At 46.1% G+C, this 20,838-nt stretch overlaps 1 protein-coding gene across 2 annotated transcripts in view; it reads right to left on the reverse strand.

Moving 5' to 3' along the window:
* TAF6 (TATA-box binding protein associated factor 6) overlaps nt 1-20,632 on the reverse strand; it is a 47,500-nt gene extending 26,868 nt beyond the window's left edge. For both annotated transcript variants that reach the window (XM_073622863.1, XM_073622862.1), the window contains exons 1-8: nt 20,492-20,632; nt 13,947-14,120; nt 10,834-10,920; nt 6,359-6,512; nt 2,332-2,388; nt 1,468-1,572; nt 1,233-1,375; nt 50-127 (exon numbers count right to left, since the gene is read on the reverse strand). In XM_073622863.1, coding sequence (XP_073478964.1) covers nt 50-127; nt 1,233-1,375; nt 1,468-1,572; nt 2,332-2,388; nt 6,359-6,512; nt 10,834-10,920; nt 13,947-14,096 — 774 coding nt within the window. In that variant the 5' untranslated portion in view covers nt 14,097-14,120; nt 20,492-20,632. The remainder of the gene's footprint in view (nt 1-49; nt 128-1,232; nt 1,376-1,467; nt 1,573-2,331; nt 2,389-6,358; nt 6,513-10,833; nt 10,921-13,946; nt 14,121-20,491) is intronic.
* Between the last annotated feature and the right edge of the window lie 206 nt (nt 20,633-20,838).

Here is a 20,838-nt window from a genome sequence, read left to right on the forward strand (position 1 = left end):
TGCTAAGATAAAAAACAGGTTAGAGTATACCTTGATGCACAATACTCACCCCTTCTGATATGAAAGTGCTGAACCGAGGAAGCATCTGATACAGGCCAGGGTCAGTGGCAATACTCTGTAGTGCTTCCTGCAGAAAATAAAATGGAATACAAGAGTCACATACGCCCTTACAACCCTAAGAGACCACCAAAGTCTTTGTGCTCTTTTCAATTCTCACATTGAGTGCTAAAATTATATTCCACTGGCAAGACTCTCACCTATATAATTAATCATCAATTATGCAGAAAGATTTTCTATCCCTCCCATTACCTAAAAGTAAACCTTAGCCTTTAAAAGCGGACCCTTCAGTCATTTTTTTCAACTTTCCATCTATTAAATCTTCTGCCCTTGTTGTTTTAATTTTGGATAATAAAACATTTTTTTTCTTCCAGTAAATACCTTATACAGCCCACTTCCTCTTTCTTGTCTGGTCATTAGCATAGGCTTATGAGATTATGCACAGCTCTCTCTCTCACTCTTGTGAAAGTTTGCCAGGAAGGGAGGGGGTGATAAGTCATAAGAAGGGGGCCAATGAGAGCTGCAGAGCTGGAGGTGTGTCTCTGTGTGAATCCAGGAAGTGAACAGACAGCAGCCTCCGCTGCCCACAGTTAAAATGGTTGCGGCCAGATTCAGTGGAGGGAGATTTCTGCAGCATATTTGGCGAGTACAGAATCACAGTATATATAAAATAATATGCAAAGTGGTTGGAGGGAAGCTTCAGAATGGCAAAGATGTTTTTTTATTACAAATTATGTGAGCAGACTGCATTTCCTCTTTAAGTAGTCCCTCAGCTTAAAATTTCCTATGCCGCCTCCTCTCTCCTACAATCTTTTGTTACCATGTAACCAACCCCAAACACCCACAACCTTTGTTATCTCATCTATTTTGCCTATTGTATAGGCAGAATCCTCTTCGCTCTTTTTTTTTTTTTTTTTTTACATCTTTGTATAGGCTTTTGTCTAAAGACTTTCCTTTTATACTCTTGCTAATGAGTAGTGCTGTGCAATAATTTGTAGCTTTATTTTTGGTAATAAGGATAATGTATCTGGAAAGCAGTAGGGTGTCTGTCATGCACAGTACTTTGCAAAAATAAAGGCAGACAGAACAGATGAACAACAGTACAATAAAGTTTGGAGTATTACAGGACCTTCCTGTGGAGTTTACAATCTAAAAATGCTCATGTGTCTACATACCGCTCTCTTGGCTTCACAAGAACCAACACACGCCTCTGTAATCTCCTTGTAATACAACTGCTGTTCTACAGACAACTCGTGTATGCTGCGTGGCTTTAGCTTCAGAGGAGCACCTTCTATAATGGTGTTCTTCTTCTCCTTACCTGGGTGGAAGAAAAAGAAAAAAAAAACAGGTAAATGACCAGCTGATAGTTAGACTGAGGGTCCCATACACACACACGGAGATAACCTTTACCCTCAACAGCATTTGCCCCCTGTCCTTTCCGCCCAGCCTCCTCTTGTCCTGGCTTGGCAGCCTTCAATGGCTCAGTGGCCTCCATCTTCTGCTGCTCCTTCGGGACTGCAGGGAGGAAAAAAAAAAAACAAAAAAAAACAAAAAGAAGAGGACATAAGTGAATCATCCTGGGATACAAAATAGAAGTAGAAAAAATGATCCGCACTCAGGTTGTTGCTCTTAAAATTTCTTCATTTTATTGAATAGCCACAGTGAACAAATGCAGATTAAGTCAGTTGACGTGTTTCAGCCTATAAGGCCTTAGTCATGGGTAATGACTAAGGCCTTATAGGCTGAAACGCGTCAACTGACTTAATCTGCATTTGTTCACTGTGGCTATTCAATAAAATGAAGAAATTTTATGAGCAAAAAACGGAGTGCGGATCATTTTTTCTACATTACTCTACTCAGCCAGCGACTGTGGATCGAGCACCTGGGAGCTCTGCTATATGTGATGTACGGGTAGTAGCACTGACTTTTCTGTTTATACAAAATATAAGTGCCAGAGGTAAAAGCAGAAGAAGAGCAATCCAAGGAAAAAAGGAGGAACCACATTATTGAAAAAAAGAGAATAAAGTAATAGCAGAGAGACAGAAAGACAAAAGAGAAAGGAAGGAGGAAAAGGAAAGTAGGAAGAAAGGGGAAAAGCGATGGATGAACAAAAAGAAAAGGGGTGGAAGAAAAAGATGGAAAGAAGTAAAGAAGAAAAGGAATATGAAAAAGGGGGAAGGATGGAAGAAGGACAAGGACAGAAGGCAGGAAGGACAAGAAGCCCAGAAGAGAAGGAGAATACTGAATAGAGAAATAAAGAAGGACTAAAATCACCTGGAGGGGGGTTCTCTGGGATGGCGGGCTGAACTCCTTCAATACTTAACCAATGAGCTGGAAAAAAAAAAAAAAAAAGCACACAAATAGGAGATCAGTATTAAAGGAAAAAAAATAATTCCTGTGATGACGGGCTCACTTCTTTTTAAAGAGTAAATAATGTACATACACTAGTGATGTGCCAGAAATATAGTGTGCTTCTACCTTTCCCTTTGGCATGACAACACACGGGGGTTGATTTACTAAAACTGAAGAGAGCTAAATCTGGTGCAGCTCTGCATAAAAACCAATCATCTTCCAGGTTGTTTTTTGTTTTTTTTTGTCAAAGCTTAAAGTTGAGCTCTTTTTTTTTTTACTCCTAGCATTATTGCTACTGAAATTCAAAAAAGACTATACAATGATCATGATCGATTGTTCAAAAATATAAATATCTTACTGTAATATTTTTACGACTCCGTTTGTGGCCGTTTCCATCATGAATGTGGGCATGTGAAGTCTAATCGAGATCGCTTCCTGGAATAGTTTTGGAGAGGTGCATGCTGGGTAACCAGCATGCACCTCTCGATCTCGCACATGCGCGATTCAACGGCGGCAGTAGAGTATTGCCCACATACTCCTGGGAAATGATGTGTCATCATTTCCCAGGAGCATAGACGAGGGAGGAAGTCACGAGGAGCTCCGCGGACCAGGAAGTGGGAGATTACGACGAGGACTACATAACAACAGGGTGTTTAGGATAAGTATAAAAAAAAAAAAGTCCTCCAAATGTTTGTTTATAGGTTAAAAGGAAAAAATTTTTTTTTTTTTTTTTTTTTAGGGTGGAACTCCACTTTAAAGACGAGTTCTACCCAAAAGTGAAAGCTCCGCTTATCTGTCTCCTCCCCCCACCTCCAGTGCCACATTTGGCACCTTTTGGAGGGGAGGGGGGAGCGGGTACCTGTTTTTGACAGATACCTATCCCCACTACTGTTGGACCTCGCTGTGAGGTACGTCAGAAGTTCAGCCCCCTCCTCTTTTCTCCGCCACCGGGCCAGTAAGAGAGAGCAGCATGCTTCGCGCATAAGCAGTAGCGTACTGGCTTTAAAGCCGCAAGGCTTCACTGCCAGTTTCCCTTACCGGCTATGGCGCTGGTGGCGGTAGCCACCGCGAACCAAAGAAAACATCGGCTGGGGTACTGACATCTCTGGATTCCAGGACAGGCAAGTCTCCTATTATTAAAAGTCAGCAGCTACAGTATGTGTAGCTGCTGACTTAACTTTTTCATGCAAGGGTAAAACACCGCTTTAATTGAACAAGCTAAAGTTAGAAGCCGATTGGCTACTATTCACAGCTGAGATTTTGCACTCTCCAATTTTACGAAATCAGCCCTGTTTACTCTATTTCGGAGGCATTACAAAGAATTCATTCACTTCACCAAATTCTTTTGAAATCACTCCAGGTAGTAGAGCACTCGTATTGCGGTGTTTAAGACCCCTTTCACACTGGGGTCGCCCGTGGGTTTGCAGTAAAGCGCTGCTCATTTTAGCGGCACTTAACCGCTGTTTAAGCAGTGCTTTTCGGCCGCTAGCATGGCCCTTTAAACCCCAAAAAAAGTGGTTAGAAACTCCCATGTTGCAGCGCTTTCAAAGCACTTTGGAAGCATTGCCCATTCATTGCAATGGGCAGGGGCGTTTTGGGAGCGCTGTATACAGCGCTCCCAAACCACCCCAAAGATGCTGCTCACAGGACTTTTTCTAATGTCCCGCAAGTGCACCGCCCGGGTGTGAAAGCACCCATTGCAATGAATGGGAGGGAGTTTTCAGGCACTATTTCTAGTGCTAAAACGCCTGAAAACTGCCTCAGTATGAAAGGGGTCTAAAGGTAACACATACATCAATGCGGTATTTTGAATACTGCATCTGATGAAAAATATGAACTTTGTGATACATTGTGCTGTTTTTGCTTTCAGTGTGCAATATTATTTATGTTGCATGCTAGATGTACAATCGTTTTTTTTTTTACTTTGTTTCACTTTATAATATTGGGTAAAGTGGATAAAAAAACCTACAAATTTTTTACCCCAATGTATTCCTTGCATTAGGACTTCTTAGGAAAAATGGCCTAGAAAAACACATCTTGGAGTCCTTCTATCGCTCCTGCATTGAAGGAGTGCTGACATATTGCACTTTAGTCTGGTATCCCAACTGCACATTAGCAGAAAAAGCTTCACTTCAGAAAATAATAAATGCTGCACAGAGGGGTGTGGGATGCTGATTAGCTTCTCTAAACGAAATGTATAAGTCCCGTTGTGTCAACAGGGCAGTCAAAATAGTGAGTGACCCGTCCCACCCTGGGAACTATCTTTTTGAACTACTGTCATCTGGCAAGAGGTTCAGAAATATAAAAAGGTGGGGACAAACAGATTCAAGGAATTTTTTGTTTCTCAAGAGCTATCAAGGCCCTAAATGGCAATTTGGAAAAATAGTATTTTACTATAAAGAAAAAGAAATAGAACAATTTGGGACTTTATATGAGGCGGTGACCTGGTAAGGTCAAGTGCCTCCATCCCTGTCTAAATGAGAATGGGGAAAGGGGAGGTGGGACTTTAAATGAAGCACATAGGTATACAAAATGTATTTATTTATGATAATAATAACAATAATCTGGTACATAAAAGTAATCATGATGCATATTGGAACCAATACAGTATATTTATATATATATATATATATATATATATATATATATCATACACATAGATACATATATACACACACACACACACACACACACATATATATATATACATATATATATACACATACACACAAGTTTACATGTAATAAAAACAAATCATCACATAAAAAAATTGGATAGTTGATATTGCATACTGCACATATGAAATGTATAGTAAGTAGAGACACGGCATTAAACAGATCTATGCATTTCATGGATTGATCCATCTTCAGGAGCAAGCACGTGGCTTGGAATATGTAATAACAAGTGTATATAGACAAAGAACAACGAAGCATGGGAGCGAGCCTGCATGGGTTCCCCCATAGAAAGCAGCATTAATGAGGTCAGGAACACAAGAGGGGGACCCGAGACGAGGAGGTTCAGGGCCACTCAGAGCAGGTATGTATAAACCGGTTTATTATTTATTTTAAAAAGGCCTTTACAATCACTTTAATGAGTAGGTTGCAGCATTGTATTCCTTCGGATCTGGGGTAAATTTGACAGGGTAAAGAGCATGGAATAGGTTTTATTCAATGTTATACTGTATATAAATGGTCACGATCTCAAACTCAGCCAATCAGAGGAGGCTTTGTGTTCAGAGAATAGAAAGCTGCCTATAAATGGCCAAGCAGCGCTCAGCCCAGCTCAATTTTATTCTGCTGAGACTACATACAGCGCCCCCAGTGGGTGCATCAGTTAGTATAGAAATTAGATTGCTTGGGCCAGCTTGACCCAAACTAGCTAAAGGGATAGCAAAGGTGGGGATCAACTTTAGGAAAGATTGGAAACTCTGCCCAAAAGCGATTAAAAAGGAGAAGTCCAGCCAAAGCTCGTTTGGCTGGACTTCTCCTATGGATCACAGAAGTGCAGTCCGTTCTGCACTCCTGTGACCGTTTTCAATAGAGAGCGGGTTGAAGTCCTCTCTCTGCCGACGTCACTGGAATCAGTCCAGGCTCCGCGTCATCGTGACAATGGAAGTCGGGATCCGCCAGGTGCCTGGACTGTCACCCGACTCAGCCTCTCAGCGAGCCGCTGAGAGGCTGAGCCGCCCCCCCCCCCCTTCACAGCTCAGCTCTCCAATGAGCGACGGGGGAGAAGAGCAAAGAGCTGTGACTGACAGTCTACAGCTCTCTGCTCATGGAGCTCTAAAGACTGAGTGATCAGCGGTGTTCGAACGCTTGGTTCTCCATGCAGAGGTGACGGGGGACCGATGCTGCATCCACCGAGGTAAGTATGATTCCAAAAAAAAAAAAAACAACAACCCATTTACTTCTCTTTTAAAGTACAGTATTAAAGACAGATCCTTTCTTACCTTTCAAGGAGACATCGAGAGGCACTCGAGGAAGCGGGGTGCTGATTATATCACACAGATCAACCTCTTTCTCTTCATAGAAGTGCAGCTCCCGCCCTCCCCCACTGGCATAACGGAACGGCAGAAATTCCTTTGCATGGAAACCGTATATAGGCTGCAAGAGAGGACAACACCACTGAAGTAAAATACTGTAAATAGACAAAAGTAATCAAAATATCTTCTAGAGCGAAAGACAACTTTTTTTTCATTTTTTGATTACAGTTGGATGGAGTGAAAAAGAAACCTCTGTGTATACTTTTATATGGTGTTTGTCCCCATATGGGAGATCTTCTTGCACTTCCTGTTGTGTTTACTGGTGTCAGCAGGAACAAACCGAGGAAATTCTCCCCATTAGAGACACAGTTAAAGCTGAGCTCTGAGCACCAAACTGAAAACGCCATTTATTTTGATTTGGAAGTAAATGAAATGTCACATTTTATTGTGATATTTCTATAAAGTAAAAATTATAAATACATGGGCCCACAGATCATTTTTGGCCTTTGTTTGATCAGCAGTTGTCATGGTGCTGCACATGTGTGATCAGTTATGATACCAGCTATTTGATGGCTTGAAAGCTCGGTTGAGAGCACAAGCAACTGCGACAGTTATCTCTCACGGCATGCCTACTGTTCTGTGAAACAGTTAAATTGATGTTTTTTAGTTTCTTTGTTAGTGTGCATTTTTGACCCTTAACTCCCTGATGATAGTGAAAAGGCTGTCAAATAATCCTAACTTTTTAGACCTGGTTCACACCTATGCAGGTTGCAGTTTGCAGGTGCATTTTGCGTTTTTAAATACACGTTTTTGATCCATTAAAGTCTATGGAACCAAAAACCAGAAAAACATCCCCCGGCTCGTTCCATAAAATGCACAGACGTGAACGTGACTGTAGGAGACCATGATAAATGGACTGTAGTGTGTTTCTGCAAAACCGATAACGCACTAAAAAATGCATAGGTGAGAACCAGGCCTAAAGATACTAATGCTTTTCTCTCTTAAAATTTCTTACAATTTTTCTGTCCCCGGATGCTAGGAATACTTTCTAGAGGAAGAGCTACATTTCCCATCATTCCATGGGAATGCAGTGATGTGATGGGGTGCATGCAGGCAGTACTTCCACCATTGTTTTAACTAAAGAGCAGCTATTATTATATGCATGTACAGTATATAGTGTTGACAGTTGACACAGCCCCTTACATACTGTACATTCACTTCAGTCCCTGCTTTCAAGGAGTTTACAATCTAAGGCCCTACCTCACATGCATACACATACAAGGGCCAATTTAGACAGGAGCCATTTTAACACTTGCTTACTGGGCACTTAAACCCCCCTTCCTGCCCAGGCCAATTTTCAGCTTTAAGCGCTGTCACACTTTGAATGACAGTAGCACAGTCATGCTACACTGTACCCATATGAAATTTTTATCATTTTCTTCACACAAATAGAGCTTTCTTTTAGGGGTATTTACCATATTTATCGGCATAAAACACACTCTTTCCTGTGTGTGCGTGTTATACGCCGATATAGGCTGCCACCGAGGGGAAGGAGGGGACGAGCGCTGCCGAAATAGAGCCGGATCTCCTGTGTACTCGGCTTGGCTCGCAGTCACGCTCAGTCCCGCCCCCTGGACATCTCCTAGCATTGACGTCCCGGCATTGGACAGGCGCTATGTCCATCATAGGATCCGGCCCAAGGGGCGGGACTGGGCGGGACGCCGAGTCGAGTACACAGGAGATCCGGCTCTATTTCAGCAGCGCTCGTCCCCTCCTTCCCCTCGGTGGCAGCCTATATTTCGGCAGGGCTGCAGATGGACACTGACCAGGCTGCAGTGAGGAGCAAGGCTGCAGGTGGGCACTGATCAGCCTGCAATGAAGCTGCAGATGGGCACAGATCAGGCTTCATTGATGCTCACTGACCATTATTTTGCTTCAAAGTGGTTTATTTAAAAAAAAAATTTTTTTCCTGAAACTTCCCTCTTAAACTGGGGTGCGTGTTATACGCCAATAAATACGGTAATCACTACTGGAGTTTTATTTTTTGCTAAACAAAAAAAAAAAGACCGAAAATTTTGAAAAACAAACATTTTCATAGTTTGTTATAAAATTTTGCAAACAGGTAATTTTTCTCCTTCATTGATGTGTGCCGATATGCTGGACTGATAGGCACCGATGTGTACTGGTAGGTGCCACTGAATGGCAGCACTGCTTATCAGTACTGATAGGCACTGCTAGGTGGCACTGCTTAGCAGTAGTAGCTGTCCGTGTGTGGGAGAACAATGTCCCTTTTACATGAGCCGATAATCAGCTTGTTCTTTTCTTCGATTACCAGCTTCTGTTTACATCATGTGGTAAAGGCCCGGGATCGGCCCTTTCTCCTCCGATCTGTGATCAGCCAAATACCAAGGACTCAGTAAACACAGAGCTTGCCGCAGGGGGGGCGCGCGGGCAGCGTGCGCACGGGACGACGTCCATATATGCCCTACCAGCAATTTAAGCCTGCGCTGTAGCTGTCTTTCGGCTATAGTGCGGGCTTCAAGTGGTTAACCTACCATCAGGTCTTTGGAGTGCGGGAGGAAACCCGAGCACCCGGAGGAAACCCAAGCAATCTCAGGAAGAACACGCAAACACCATGCAGGCAGTGTTGAGTTTGGGATTCAAATCACAAGGCAGGAGTGCTAAACACTAAGCGGCAGTGCTGCACCAGTTAGCACAGCTGCCAATCAATGTCTGTGGCCTGGGAGCAAATGGGTGCTGTGGAGATTATACCCACCCACAGAAAGAATCATGATGTAATCACATCACCACTCTTCTTGAGGAAATGTGACCAGGAGCATAAAGGACATTTTGAGAAAGAAGAATTAGCCAAAAAATGGACTGTAAAATGAAAGGGTGTGTAATATGGCACAAGGTAAGCTAGTACCTTCCTGATACAATTCTATTCCTTCTGGCTGGTGTTCAGCTTTATAGCCTAAGTTCATACTGGATGCGGTGCGATGCAGTGCGATTTTCATGCAGTCTGGAGTGCAAATTTGTGGTGCGATTTTTGCTTGACAGCTGCAATTGTAATGCAATTTTAAAATTGCACTGCACTAATCATGCACAGGACCCTTTTTTTAACAGCATCAGAACCTCACCACATAGATGTGAATGACCTTCATAGAAAACAATGCCATTTCACTTAACCATGTGAATCTATGTGTTCTGGAACACATCTGAACCATACCTGTGTGAATCAGGGCTTAACCCCTTGGCGCCGGCCGAACGCATATATGCGGCCTCTCGGCGGGTGGGCCTTGATGCAGAGCGGCCACATATATACAGCCCTGTGTTTACAACTTACCACGCTGCCAGCATGGCAGCCAGCGGGAATCAGGAGCTTACGATCATGTGACCGTTGTGACAGTTAATCATAGCAGTCACATGACCCGAATGCCCGCCTCTACCTCCTGGCTTTTAGAACTCTTAAAGGGCCGGGAGGTGGTCTGTGGGAAGGGGTTAAAACGGTGTTCCGCCCAAAAAAAAAAAAATTAAAAGCCAGCAGCTACACATACTGTAGCTGCTGGCTTTCAACAATAGGACACTTACCTGTCCTGGAATCCAGAGATGTCGGCACCGCAGCTGATGTTTCCATCAGCTGTCGGGTGCTGCTGCCGCCATTGCGGGTAAGGGTACCCGGCAGTGTAGCCTTACGGCTTCATGCCGGGAACCCTACTGCGCATGCACGAAACCCCGCTCATCTCTCCTACTGGCCCGGCGACGGGGAGAGGAGGAGGGATGTCACGGGCCGCGGCCCGGACTCCCAGGAGTGGGAACAGGATACCTGTCAAAGACAGGTATCCTGTCCCCCCCTCCCCCCTGAAAGGTGCCAATTGTGGCACCGGAGGGGGGGACACAAATGAGAGAAAGTTCCACTTTTGGGTGGAACTCCGCTTTAAGGAAGGGTGTTTCCCTGAAATTCACTCAGAATAAAATTGCCCCAGTACAATGGCATGCCTGCTCGTTATCCTTACTCACAACATACATTATATTCACTATTTCTGCACTACGGGGGAATAAACAACGAGGAATGTCCACAACAGGCAAAATTGTTTGAATCAATATCTCCCAATAAAAACTATCAGTTCTGATCTTTTATGAAGGGGAACCCCGAGATGTTACTAAATAGACAGAATTATCTTTGATGCCTCATTGAAAGTCTCAGTGGGATTGATTTACTAAAACAGGAGATTGCAAAATCTGGCGCAGCTCCGCATAGAAACCAATCAGCTTCTAGGTTTTATTTTTTTGGTCAAAGCTTTATTGAACAAGCTGAAAATAGAAGCTGATTGGCTACCATGCTCTGCTCCACCAGATTGTGCAGTCTCTTATATTAGTAAATCAACCCCAATCCTGTTGAGGAGGTTGTAAATTTTCTTCCTATTGTGTCATTCTGTTACCTCCACATTCTTCAGTTTGAGAGCAGCATCGATGTCATTTGGGGTGAGTTTCTGCCTCTTACCAACGTGCATGAACTTCATAGCATCCTGCAGGGGGGAAAAAAGTGAGTCAGAAGTTTGATGGGTGAAGAATAATTTTAGGCTAAATATACAGATGAAATAGGTCCTGTCCCTCCTTAAGTCTGTGAATTGACAGTGAAAGGAAAAGCAGAAGACAGATGAGCTAATTTTTCTACTACGCTGCTCTCCCCACCTATCAGCATGTCTCCTGATAGCACATAACCACTACAGCACAAGTAAATGGCTCCTTATGCTGCATACAGGGGGCGGCAATAAGCTGATATAAGGTCACATTGAGGCACTTGGACTTACTTGCATTTAAAAGTAACACACTTCAATTTGTATTAATGAATACAGAGCTGTTGAAATGAGGTCACCTCAAGCTTTTATAGAATCACCGTGGGGAGGTTTCCAGCCTGGTGGCCAGGAGAACAGAGGGTGCAGCAGCCATCGGTCTAACAAATACAGATGTGCAGGTGAATCAGAACTGCAAAGCTAAAGAACAAAATTGGACATCTCATGTTCAGTCTGCCTATTAATGCAGCGAACACCGCATTTGTTCAAGGTAAGAAAGCACCAATATAAATTAGGGGCCCGCCGATTATCGGGGGCCGATATTCACATTTTTCAAATTATCAGTATTGATCAGAAATGTACCGATACTGGTCAGACCTCCTCCCCCTGTGCCTGCACGGCACTGGCTGCCTGCCTCGTATCACCGCTGTTCCGTCCTTACAGCAGGGCCGCAATACCTGCTCTTGACAGAGCTGCAGCCACGGGTGAGCAGAGAGATAGTGGCATCATCTCTCACCGCCCATCCGCATGTGGAAGTTTACCCGCTCCAGCGCCGCTGGGGAGAGGCTGCCATAAGTAGTGCAAGTATTTGTACAAGCTGTGTATGGGTGGCAGGTGACAAGCTGCATCTGGGTGGCTGGTGACAGTGATGTGCAGAATATCGGCACCTGATATCAGCTATAATCCTGAAATGTGGCCGAAAAATCACTGTTGGTATGGGCCCCGAAAAAACGATATAAGTGGACCCCTATTATAGATATTCAAAAACATTTCTGACCAGAGTTCAGCCTTTAAGTGTATCTAAAACCCAAATTTTTGGATATAGTGCCTGCATTAGTTTTCTCTTTTAAGACTTTTTTACCCTTTTTTTCACCTGGTTACTGTGCTCAATGTAGAAAAAGGCACCATTACATTGGTGGTCAATGTGAAGAATATCCCTTTACATTCATAGTATGAAAAATGCCCCTTACATTGATGATCAATTTGAAAGCATGTGGCCCACGACCTCTTGCTCAGGAATGGCAGGTCAGCCAGCCCAGATCGTAGGTTGCTGACCCATCATCCTAGAGTATCATTGTGGACCTGTGGATAGAACTGGCACCAGAGGAGGCAATCGGCTGTGGAAGGAGCAGGAGCCGCATAAGCCGATGCTTCTTCTATAGCTTCTGTCCCAGGCGAAGTGATACCAAATGCACGCCTCCTAGGCAGCAACATTTCCTACATTACAGCCAACAATGCGTGCCAATAGTGCAGGATAAAAAGGTCAGTATATTAATATCACAGCAGAAATGGGGTAGTGCACCTGCGGCTTTCCTGTGGGTTAGCTGCACTGAGCCATAGACTTCTATTATATCCTGTGGGTTTAGTGCGCATTTAGAAAGTGCGCCACACCTACAAGATATAAAAAGTCTATGTCAAAGCACAGCTAACCCGCAGAAAGCCTCAGCTGCATTACCTTTATCTGTGGTGCAGGTAAACCGCAGCGCATCTGTGTGAAAGCAGCTTTAGGCCCCCTTTCACACAGACCTGATTGGACCCTTCATTCATCTCTATGGAGCGACGGATTTAAACAGACTTGTGTCCGTTTACACCTCCATACCTCTTATCGTATCTACCAAAAAAAAAAAAAAAAAGGAAGGGGATCTATTTCCCTTTGTCTGGGCAGATCAAAGGGCCCACAGAGTACAGCGGGCTGTGTCCACTCTGCATAAGCGGAGCAGACATGAACCTATCATATGTCTGTTTTGCTCTGCTCGGGGGCGGGGGGGGGGGGGATCAGCAGACAGATCCCCATTGAGCAAGCAGATTCTGCCCTGTGTGAAAGGGACCTTATAGGGGGCTTCAGAACAGTAAGGGCTTGTTTACATTTGCAGTTTGGGGAGCGGTAAAAACCCCATAGTTGAGACGTGTCTCCCCCAAAACACTGGTATAGCGTCAGGGGTTGCAATGATGATCGCATGCTATGCTCCAGGGGACCTGTGTGGCCTCCCTGTAACATTCTGTTTCACACTTGGACAGGAGAGGGCAGTGGGGATGACATATACAGTAACTGATCCTCTCCATTTTCCTCCTACAACCGCTGAAAGCTGGCTTCTGCTCCTCTTCCTCTCACCGGCATTCAGTGGCTGCAGGAGAAAAATCCTCATTATGCTATTCAAAATAAACAATTAAAATTCTGAACCATTTCAGTGTGGCACACTTAAAGCAGAGTTCCACCCAAAAATTGAACTTACGCTTTAAGTGATGTTGACCCCCTGACATGCCACGTAATTTTTTTGGGGGGGGGGGGGGGGCGCGGCGAATACCCTCTTTTTAGAGGCATCCAGCTCCCACTTCCTCCCGGGGCTCTGCGGCACCGGAAAGGAAGTTCACCTCTCCCCCCCTCCTCCCATCTTCTGGGACACATCACAGGTCCCAGAAGATTGCCCGGCTATTCACAGCGTGCAGCTCACGTATGCGCACTGCGTGCTCGGCTGTGGAGCCACAGCCAGGCGCCCACAGTAAGAATGCCGGCACCTCTGAGAGGAGGGGGAGAAGAGCGGGACTTTGTACGCCTGTATCGCTGGACCGTGGGACAGGTTAGTGTCCGATTATTAAAAAAGTCAGCAGCTACACTTTAAAGTGGCTCTTCAAAAGGTTGTGCACCCCTGCTCTAGAAGAACGCTGGTTAATAAATGCTGGGCTAGAGGTTCAGAATATCTTAGAAAGTATCTGACTATGCTCCCCCTTATCTCTTTCCCAATGGGGGGGCCTCTGACCTGAGTGACTTCCTTTATCCGGAAGCTGACTTCTTGTGTGAGCATCTGGCAGGTCTCCTCCGATATCTGGGACACCCCTATAGACTCTGCAATGACTTTCATGGACTCGCTGGGAAGGAGAGCATTCCCGATCTTCTTCCCCTCCGCCATTGCAAGGGGGCGTGTCTGGAGAGCCTGGAGGGTGCAAGGAGAAGCAAACAGCATGAACATGGAGGTATATTAGACAATGTGCTCCTTCTTCAGCAACTAAATCACCCCACTAAAATACCAAGAAAAGACATCATCTCTGTTGGTTTAACAAGGTATCATTTGGAGGGTTTATTGAAAAATTATTATAGCAAGCACGTCATCTTCTAGAAGAATGAATGCACCATTGTATTCCTCTCCCTCTCCACAATATATAAAAACCCACCTTTTAATAATTATATGTTTTTATTTACCTTTTTTTCTCCCCATTCAACCCACCCCATCTCGGTTCTCAACCGGGCGAGAACAACATTTCAGTCTCTTCCTGGAATAATAATGTCATATATCCCAGCAGGCATTACTTTCCACTATTCATAAAAAACCATGGCAACATGCAAAAACACACACGGCGCCAGATCTCTGTCTGTGCATGTGCGAGATCTGACGCAGCATCACTGAGGGGTTGGCTGCAAAAACCAGGAAGAGACAACCGGCTCCCCATAAGGAAGATGCCACAGGAAGGGACCTGTAGTAGGAGAGCGGTGCCAGAGAGAGGGCAACACAGGACCCCCTGGACTTGTAAGTATATTAATGCAGCATAAAAAGAGCACCAAAGGAAAGGGGAAAAGGAATGTCATTTTCCTTGGGAGGTGGAGGCTCCTCTTTAAAACAAATACGTTGCTTTCCCCAAATAATCTAAAGAGTTGTTCCCAACAACAAAGAAAACGTAAATACTTACCACTCCAGCTGGTGCCGAGTCCGAACATCTCCGTCTTCCAGCTTCTGTGAAAATGTCTAATGTCTGTGTCCCCACTGCACTCAATGTCTCCCTCCATCGGGTCCCTCTCATTACAAAGCCCCTCCAAACACATCCCCCCCATCGCAGAGTCTTCCAATCACACACTCCTCCATCGCAGAGTCTTCCAATCACACACTCCTCCATCGCAGAGTCTTCCAATCACACACTCCTCCATCGCAGAGTCTTCCAATCACACACTCCTCCATCGCAGAGTCTTCCAATCACACACTCCCCCATCGCAGAGTCTTCCAATCACACACTTCTCCATCGCAGAGTCTTCCAATCACACACTCCCCCATCGCAGAGTCTTCCAATCACACACTCCTCCATCGCAGAGTCTTCCAATCACACACTCCTCCATCGCAGAGTCTTCCAATCACACATTCCTCCATCGCAGAGTCTTCCAATCACACACTCCTCCATCACAGAGTCTTCCAATCACACAGAGCCCCCCACCCCATCGCAGAGTCTTCCAATCACACTCTCCCATTGCAGAGTCTTCCAATCACACACTCCTCCATCGCAGAGTCTTCCAATCACACATTCCTCCATCGCAGAGTCTTTCAATCACACACTCCTCCATCGCAGAGTCTTCCAATCACACACTCCTCCATCGCAGAGTCTTCCAATCACACACTCCTCCATCGCAGAGTCTTCCAATCACACACTCCTCCATCGCAGAGTCTTCCAATCACACACTCCTCCATCGCAGAGTCTTCCAATCACACACTCCTCCATCGCAGAGTCTTCCAATCACACACTCCTCCATCGCAGAGTCTTCCAATCACACACTCCTCCATCGCAGAGTCTTCCAATCACACATTCCTCCATCACAGAGTCTTCCAATCACACATTCCTCCATCGCAGAGTCTTCCAATCACACACTACTCCATCGCAGAGTCTTCCAATCACACACTCCTCCATCACAGATTCTTCCAATCACACACTCCTCCATCGCAGAGTCTTCCAATCACACACTCCTCCATCGCAGAGTCTTCCAATCACACACTCCTCCATCGCAGAGTCTTCCAATCACACAGTCCCCCATCACAGAGTCTTCCAATCGCAGAGTCTTCCAATCACACACTCCCCCCATCGCAGAGTCTTCCAATCACACACTCCTCCATCGCAGAGTCTTCCAATCACACACTCCTCCATCGCAGAGTCTTCCAATCACACACTCCTCCATCGCAGAGTCTTCCAATCACACACTCCTCCATCGCAGAGTCTTCCAATCACACATTCCTCCATCGCAGAGTCTTCCAATCACACAGTCCCCCATCACAGAGTCTTCCAATCACACAGAGCCCCCCCCATATTGCAGAGTCTTCCAATCACACACTCTCCCATCGCAGAGTCTTCCAATCACACACTCCTCCATCGCAGAGTCTTCCAATCACACACTCCTCCATCGCAGAGTCTTCCAATCACACACTCCTCCATCGCAGAGTCTTCCAATCACACAGTCCCCCATCACAGAGTCTTCCAATCACACGCTCCTCCATCGCAGAGTCTTCCAATCACACATTCCTCCATCGCAGAGTCTTCCAATCACACATTCCTCCATCGCAGAGTCTTCCAATCACACACTCCTCCATCGCAGAGTCTTCCAATCACACAGTCCCCCATCACAGAGTCTTCCAATCACACGCTCCTCCATCGCAGAGTCTTCCAATCACACATTCCTCCATCGCAGAGTCTTCCAATCACACATTCCTCCATCGCAGAGTCTTCCAATCACACACTCCTCCATCGCAGAGTCTTCCAATCACACACTCCTCCATCGCAGAGTCTTCCAATCACACACTCCTCCATCGCAGAGTCTTCCAATCACACACTCCTCCATCGCAGAGTCTTCCAATCACACATTCCTCCATCGCAGAGTCTTCCAATCACACACTCCTCCATCGCAGAGTCTTCCAATCACACACTCCCCCATTGCAGAGTCTTCCAATCACACACTCCTCCATCGCAGAGTCTTCCAATCACACACTCCTCCATCGCAGAGTCTTCCAATCACACATTCCTCCATCGCAGAGCCTTCCAATCACACACTCCTCCATCGCAGAGTCTTCCAATCACACACTCCTCCATCGCAGAGTCTTCCAATCACACACTCCTCCATCGCAGAGTCTTCCAATCACACAGTCCCCCATCACAGAGTCTTCCAATCACACAGTCCCCCATCACAGAGTCTTCCAATCACACAGTCCCCCATCACAGAGTCTTCCAATCACACAGTCCCCCATCACAGAGTCTTCCAATCACACAGTCCCCCATCACAGAGTCTTCCAATCACACAGAGCCCCCCCCCATATTGCAGAGTCTTCCAATCACACACTCCTCCATCGCAGAGTCTTCCAATCACACAGTCCCCCATCACAGAGTCTTCCAATCACACACTCCTCCATCGCAGAGTCTTCCAATCACACACTCCTCCATCGCAGAGTCTTCCAATCACACATTCCTCCATCGCAGAGTCTTCCAATCACACACTCCTCCATCACAGAGTCTTCCAATCACACAGAGCCCCCCACCCCATCGCAGAGTCTTCCAATCACACTCTCCCATTGCAGAGTCTTCCAATCACACACTCCTCCATCGCAGAGTCTTCCAATCACACATTCCTCCATCGCAGAGTCTTTCAATCACACACTCCTCCATCGCAGAGTCTTCCAATCACACACTCCCCCATCACAGAGTCTTCCAATCACACAGTCCTCCATCGCAGAGTCTTCCAATCACACAGTCCTCCATCGCAGAGTCTTCCAATCACACAGTCCTCCATCGCAGAGTCTTCCAATCACACACTCCTCCATCGCAGATTCTTCCAATCACACACTCCTCCATCACAGAGTCTTCCAATCACACAGTCCCCCATCACAGAGTCTTCCAATCACACAGTCCCCCATCACAGAGTCTTCCAATCACACAGTCCCCCATCACAGAGTCTTCCAATCACACAGTCCCCCATCACAGAGTCTTCCAATCACACAGAGCCCCCCCCATATCGCAGAGTCTTCCAATCACACACTCTCCCATCGCAGAGTCTTCCAATCACACACTCCTCCATCGCAGAGTCTTCCAATCACACAGTCCCCCATCACAGAGTCTTCCAATCACACACTCCTCCATCGCAGAGTCTTCCAATCACACACTCCTCCATCGCAGAGTCTTCCAATCACACATTCCTCCATCGCAGAGTCTTCCAATCACACACTCCTCCATCACAGAGTCTTCCAATCACACAGAGCCCCCCACCCCATCGCAGAGTCTTCCAATCACACTCTCCCATTGCAGAGTCTTCCAATCACACACTCCTCCATCGCAGAGTCTTCCAATCACACATTCCTCCATCGCAGAGTCTTTCAATCACACACTCCTCCATCGCAGAGTCTTCCAATCACACACTCCTCCATCGCAGAGTCTTCCAATCACACACTCCTCCATCGCAGAGTCTTCCAATCACACACTCCTCCATCGCAGAGTCTTCCAATCACACACTCCTCCATCGCAGAGTCTTCCAATCACACACTCCTCCATCGCAGAGTCTTCCAATCACACACTCCTCCATCGCAGAGTCTTCCAATCACACACTCCTCCATCGCAGAGTCTTCCAATCACACATTCCTCCATCACAGAGTCTTCCAATCACACACTCCTCCATCGCAGAGTCTTCCAATCACACACTCCCCCATCGCAGAGTCTTCCAATCACACACTCCTCCATCGCAGAGCCTTCCAATCACACACTCCTCCATCGCAGAGTCTTCCAATCACACACTCCTCCATCGCAGAGTCTTCCAATCACACACTCCCCCATCACAGAGTCTTCCAATCACACAGTCCTCCATCGCAGAGTCTTCCAATCACACAGTCCTCCATCGCAGAGTCTTCCAATCACACAGTCCTCCATCGCAGAGTCTTCCAATCACACACTCCTCCATCGCAGATTCTTCCAATCACACACTCCTCCATCACAGAGTCTTCCAATCACACAGTCCCCCATCACAGAGTCTTCCAATCACACAGTCCCCCATCACAGAGTCTTCCAATCACACAGTCCCCCATCACAGAGTCTTCCAATCACACAGTCCCCCATCACAGAGTCTTCCAATCACACAGAGCCCCCCCCATATCGCAGAGTCTTCCAATCACACACTCTCCCATCGCAGAGTCTTCCAATCACACACTCCTCCATCGCAGAGTCTTCCAATCACACAGTCCCCCATCACAGAGTCTTCCAATCACACACTCCTCCATCGCAGAGTCTTCCAATCACACAGTCCCCCATCACAGAGTCTTCCAATCACACAGTCCCCCATCACAGAGTCTTCCAATCACACAGTCCCCCATCACAGAGCCCCCCAGTTACATAAGAACCATATCTTTAACTCCAGCAACATGGCAGATGATGGGGGTGAAGACCCAGCATGCACCTCTCCTGGATTAGAGTCATGCATTGTCATCTCCGAAGCACTGAATGATGCCATCCATCCTAGCCCTTAAGCGTCACTGGTTGTTGCCAGCCATCCCACACCATGACGCTGATCCAGAGCAAGCTGGGTCCTGTGCTTGTAACACCCGGCTTAAAAAACATTGGTATTAGCTTTAAAGGCTAAAAAGAATAATATACGGATAGGAGACATCACTGAAAATTTTTTTTTAAAAAAAGGTCTGGAACTGAGTGGGATTTAGCAGTAAAAAGTCCCGGAGACTCAGTCAGTGTAAGTGTATGGTCCTGCCTATATTTGCAGAGTCCTACCATTTGTCACTCTGAAGAAAAAGGCTGTTTCTCTATGCAGAGTGCATCTAATGGGAGGGGTTTTTATAATCATCAATCAGCTGATGCAACTGCAGGGCTCTAATGAGGAAAGCTGCTGGGTCTGCATCCCTTTAGACTCCTATGGGGAGTATCTCACCAAAAAAAAAAAATTTGTTGCAGGCGAAATTGCAGTGTCTGAAGTGAGGAGGGGAGGGGGACCTCCAACAACAACACAGACAGAAACATTTTAAGGGAAGACCCTCTTTATATTCCTATGGCTGTGTGTGTGTCACCAGCTGCAGATCTACGCTCACTTCCTGTCTGGTGAAAGCGTTGGTCGGTGACACCGGTCTCGGGGGGACGGAGGGATAACACAGGGTGCAGGTCCCTGAACAGAGATGTGGGTATGGGGTATCTGGAGGGTCCCAATATCAAATGAATCCCGTTAAAGTCGATGGGCATTCGTTTCTGTCATTCCTTTTAGTATGTCCCGTCCCAGGGTGACACCTGGACCTTCCTCCTATTAAATGACACCTCTGGGGATACAGAGGAAGACGCCCAGCACCCAACATAACAGCTCCCCCAGTTTGTGAATAGCTCTTCCCAGACCTGGTCCCTGATTTCCACAGTGTATTATCTATGCAACCCCTCCTTCCTCCTGCATGCTACACTCCTATCACTGAATGCCCACCATACACCGACATACATAGACATAACATCCAGAATTAGACTGGTATTAAGATATAAACATGATTATATCAGTACAAAGCACTCCACCACCCCTTACAGTACTCACCGCAGCTCTCCTGTACCAACCCCCTGGGTCACTTCCGCTTCCCAGGTAAACTTCCGGTTGTGCCTCCAAAGGTCCTGTACCTCCGCGACGAAATAATATTACAGCCGAGCTGACCAAAAATAAATAAATACATACAAATATATATAACCTTCACACTTCTCGTACAATTATAAAATATGTTTTTCTGTTGCGTTTTTTTTTTTCTCGTCAACTCGTTCACATGTGATTATTTGCGGGTGTGTTATCTGTATCTTCCAAGACCTGGCGTAGAACGCGTCTGTGGAACGCAGAGCGTAAAGCCGCGGCACGCATGCGTAAAAGGCGCCTAATCTGACGGCGTTCCGCCA

The sequence above is a fragment of the Aquarana catesbeiana genome, linkage group LG03 (genome assembly GCF_042186555.1).
Source record: "Aquarana catesbeiana isolate 2022-GZ linkage group LG03, ASM4218655v1, whole genome shotgun sequence".
Taxonomy (NCBI): Eukaryota; Metazoa; Chordata; class Amphibia; order Anura; family Ranidae; genus Aquarana; species Aquarana catesbeiana.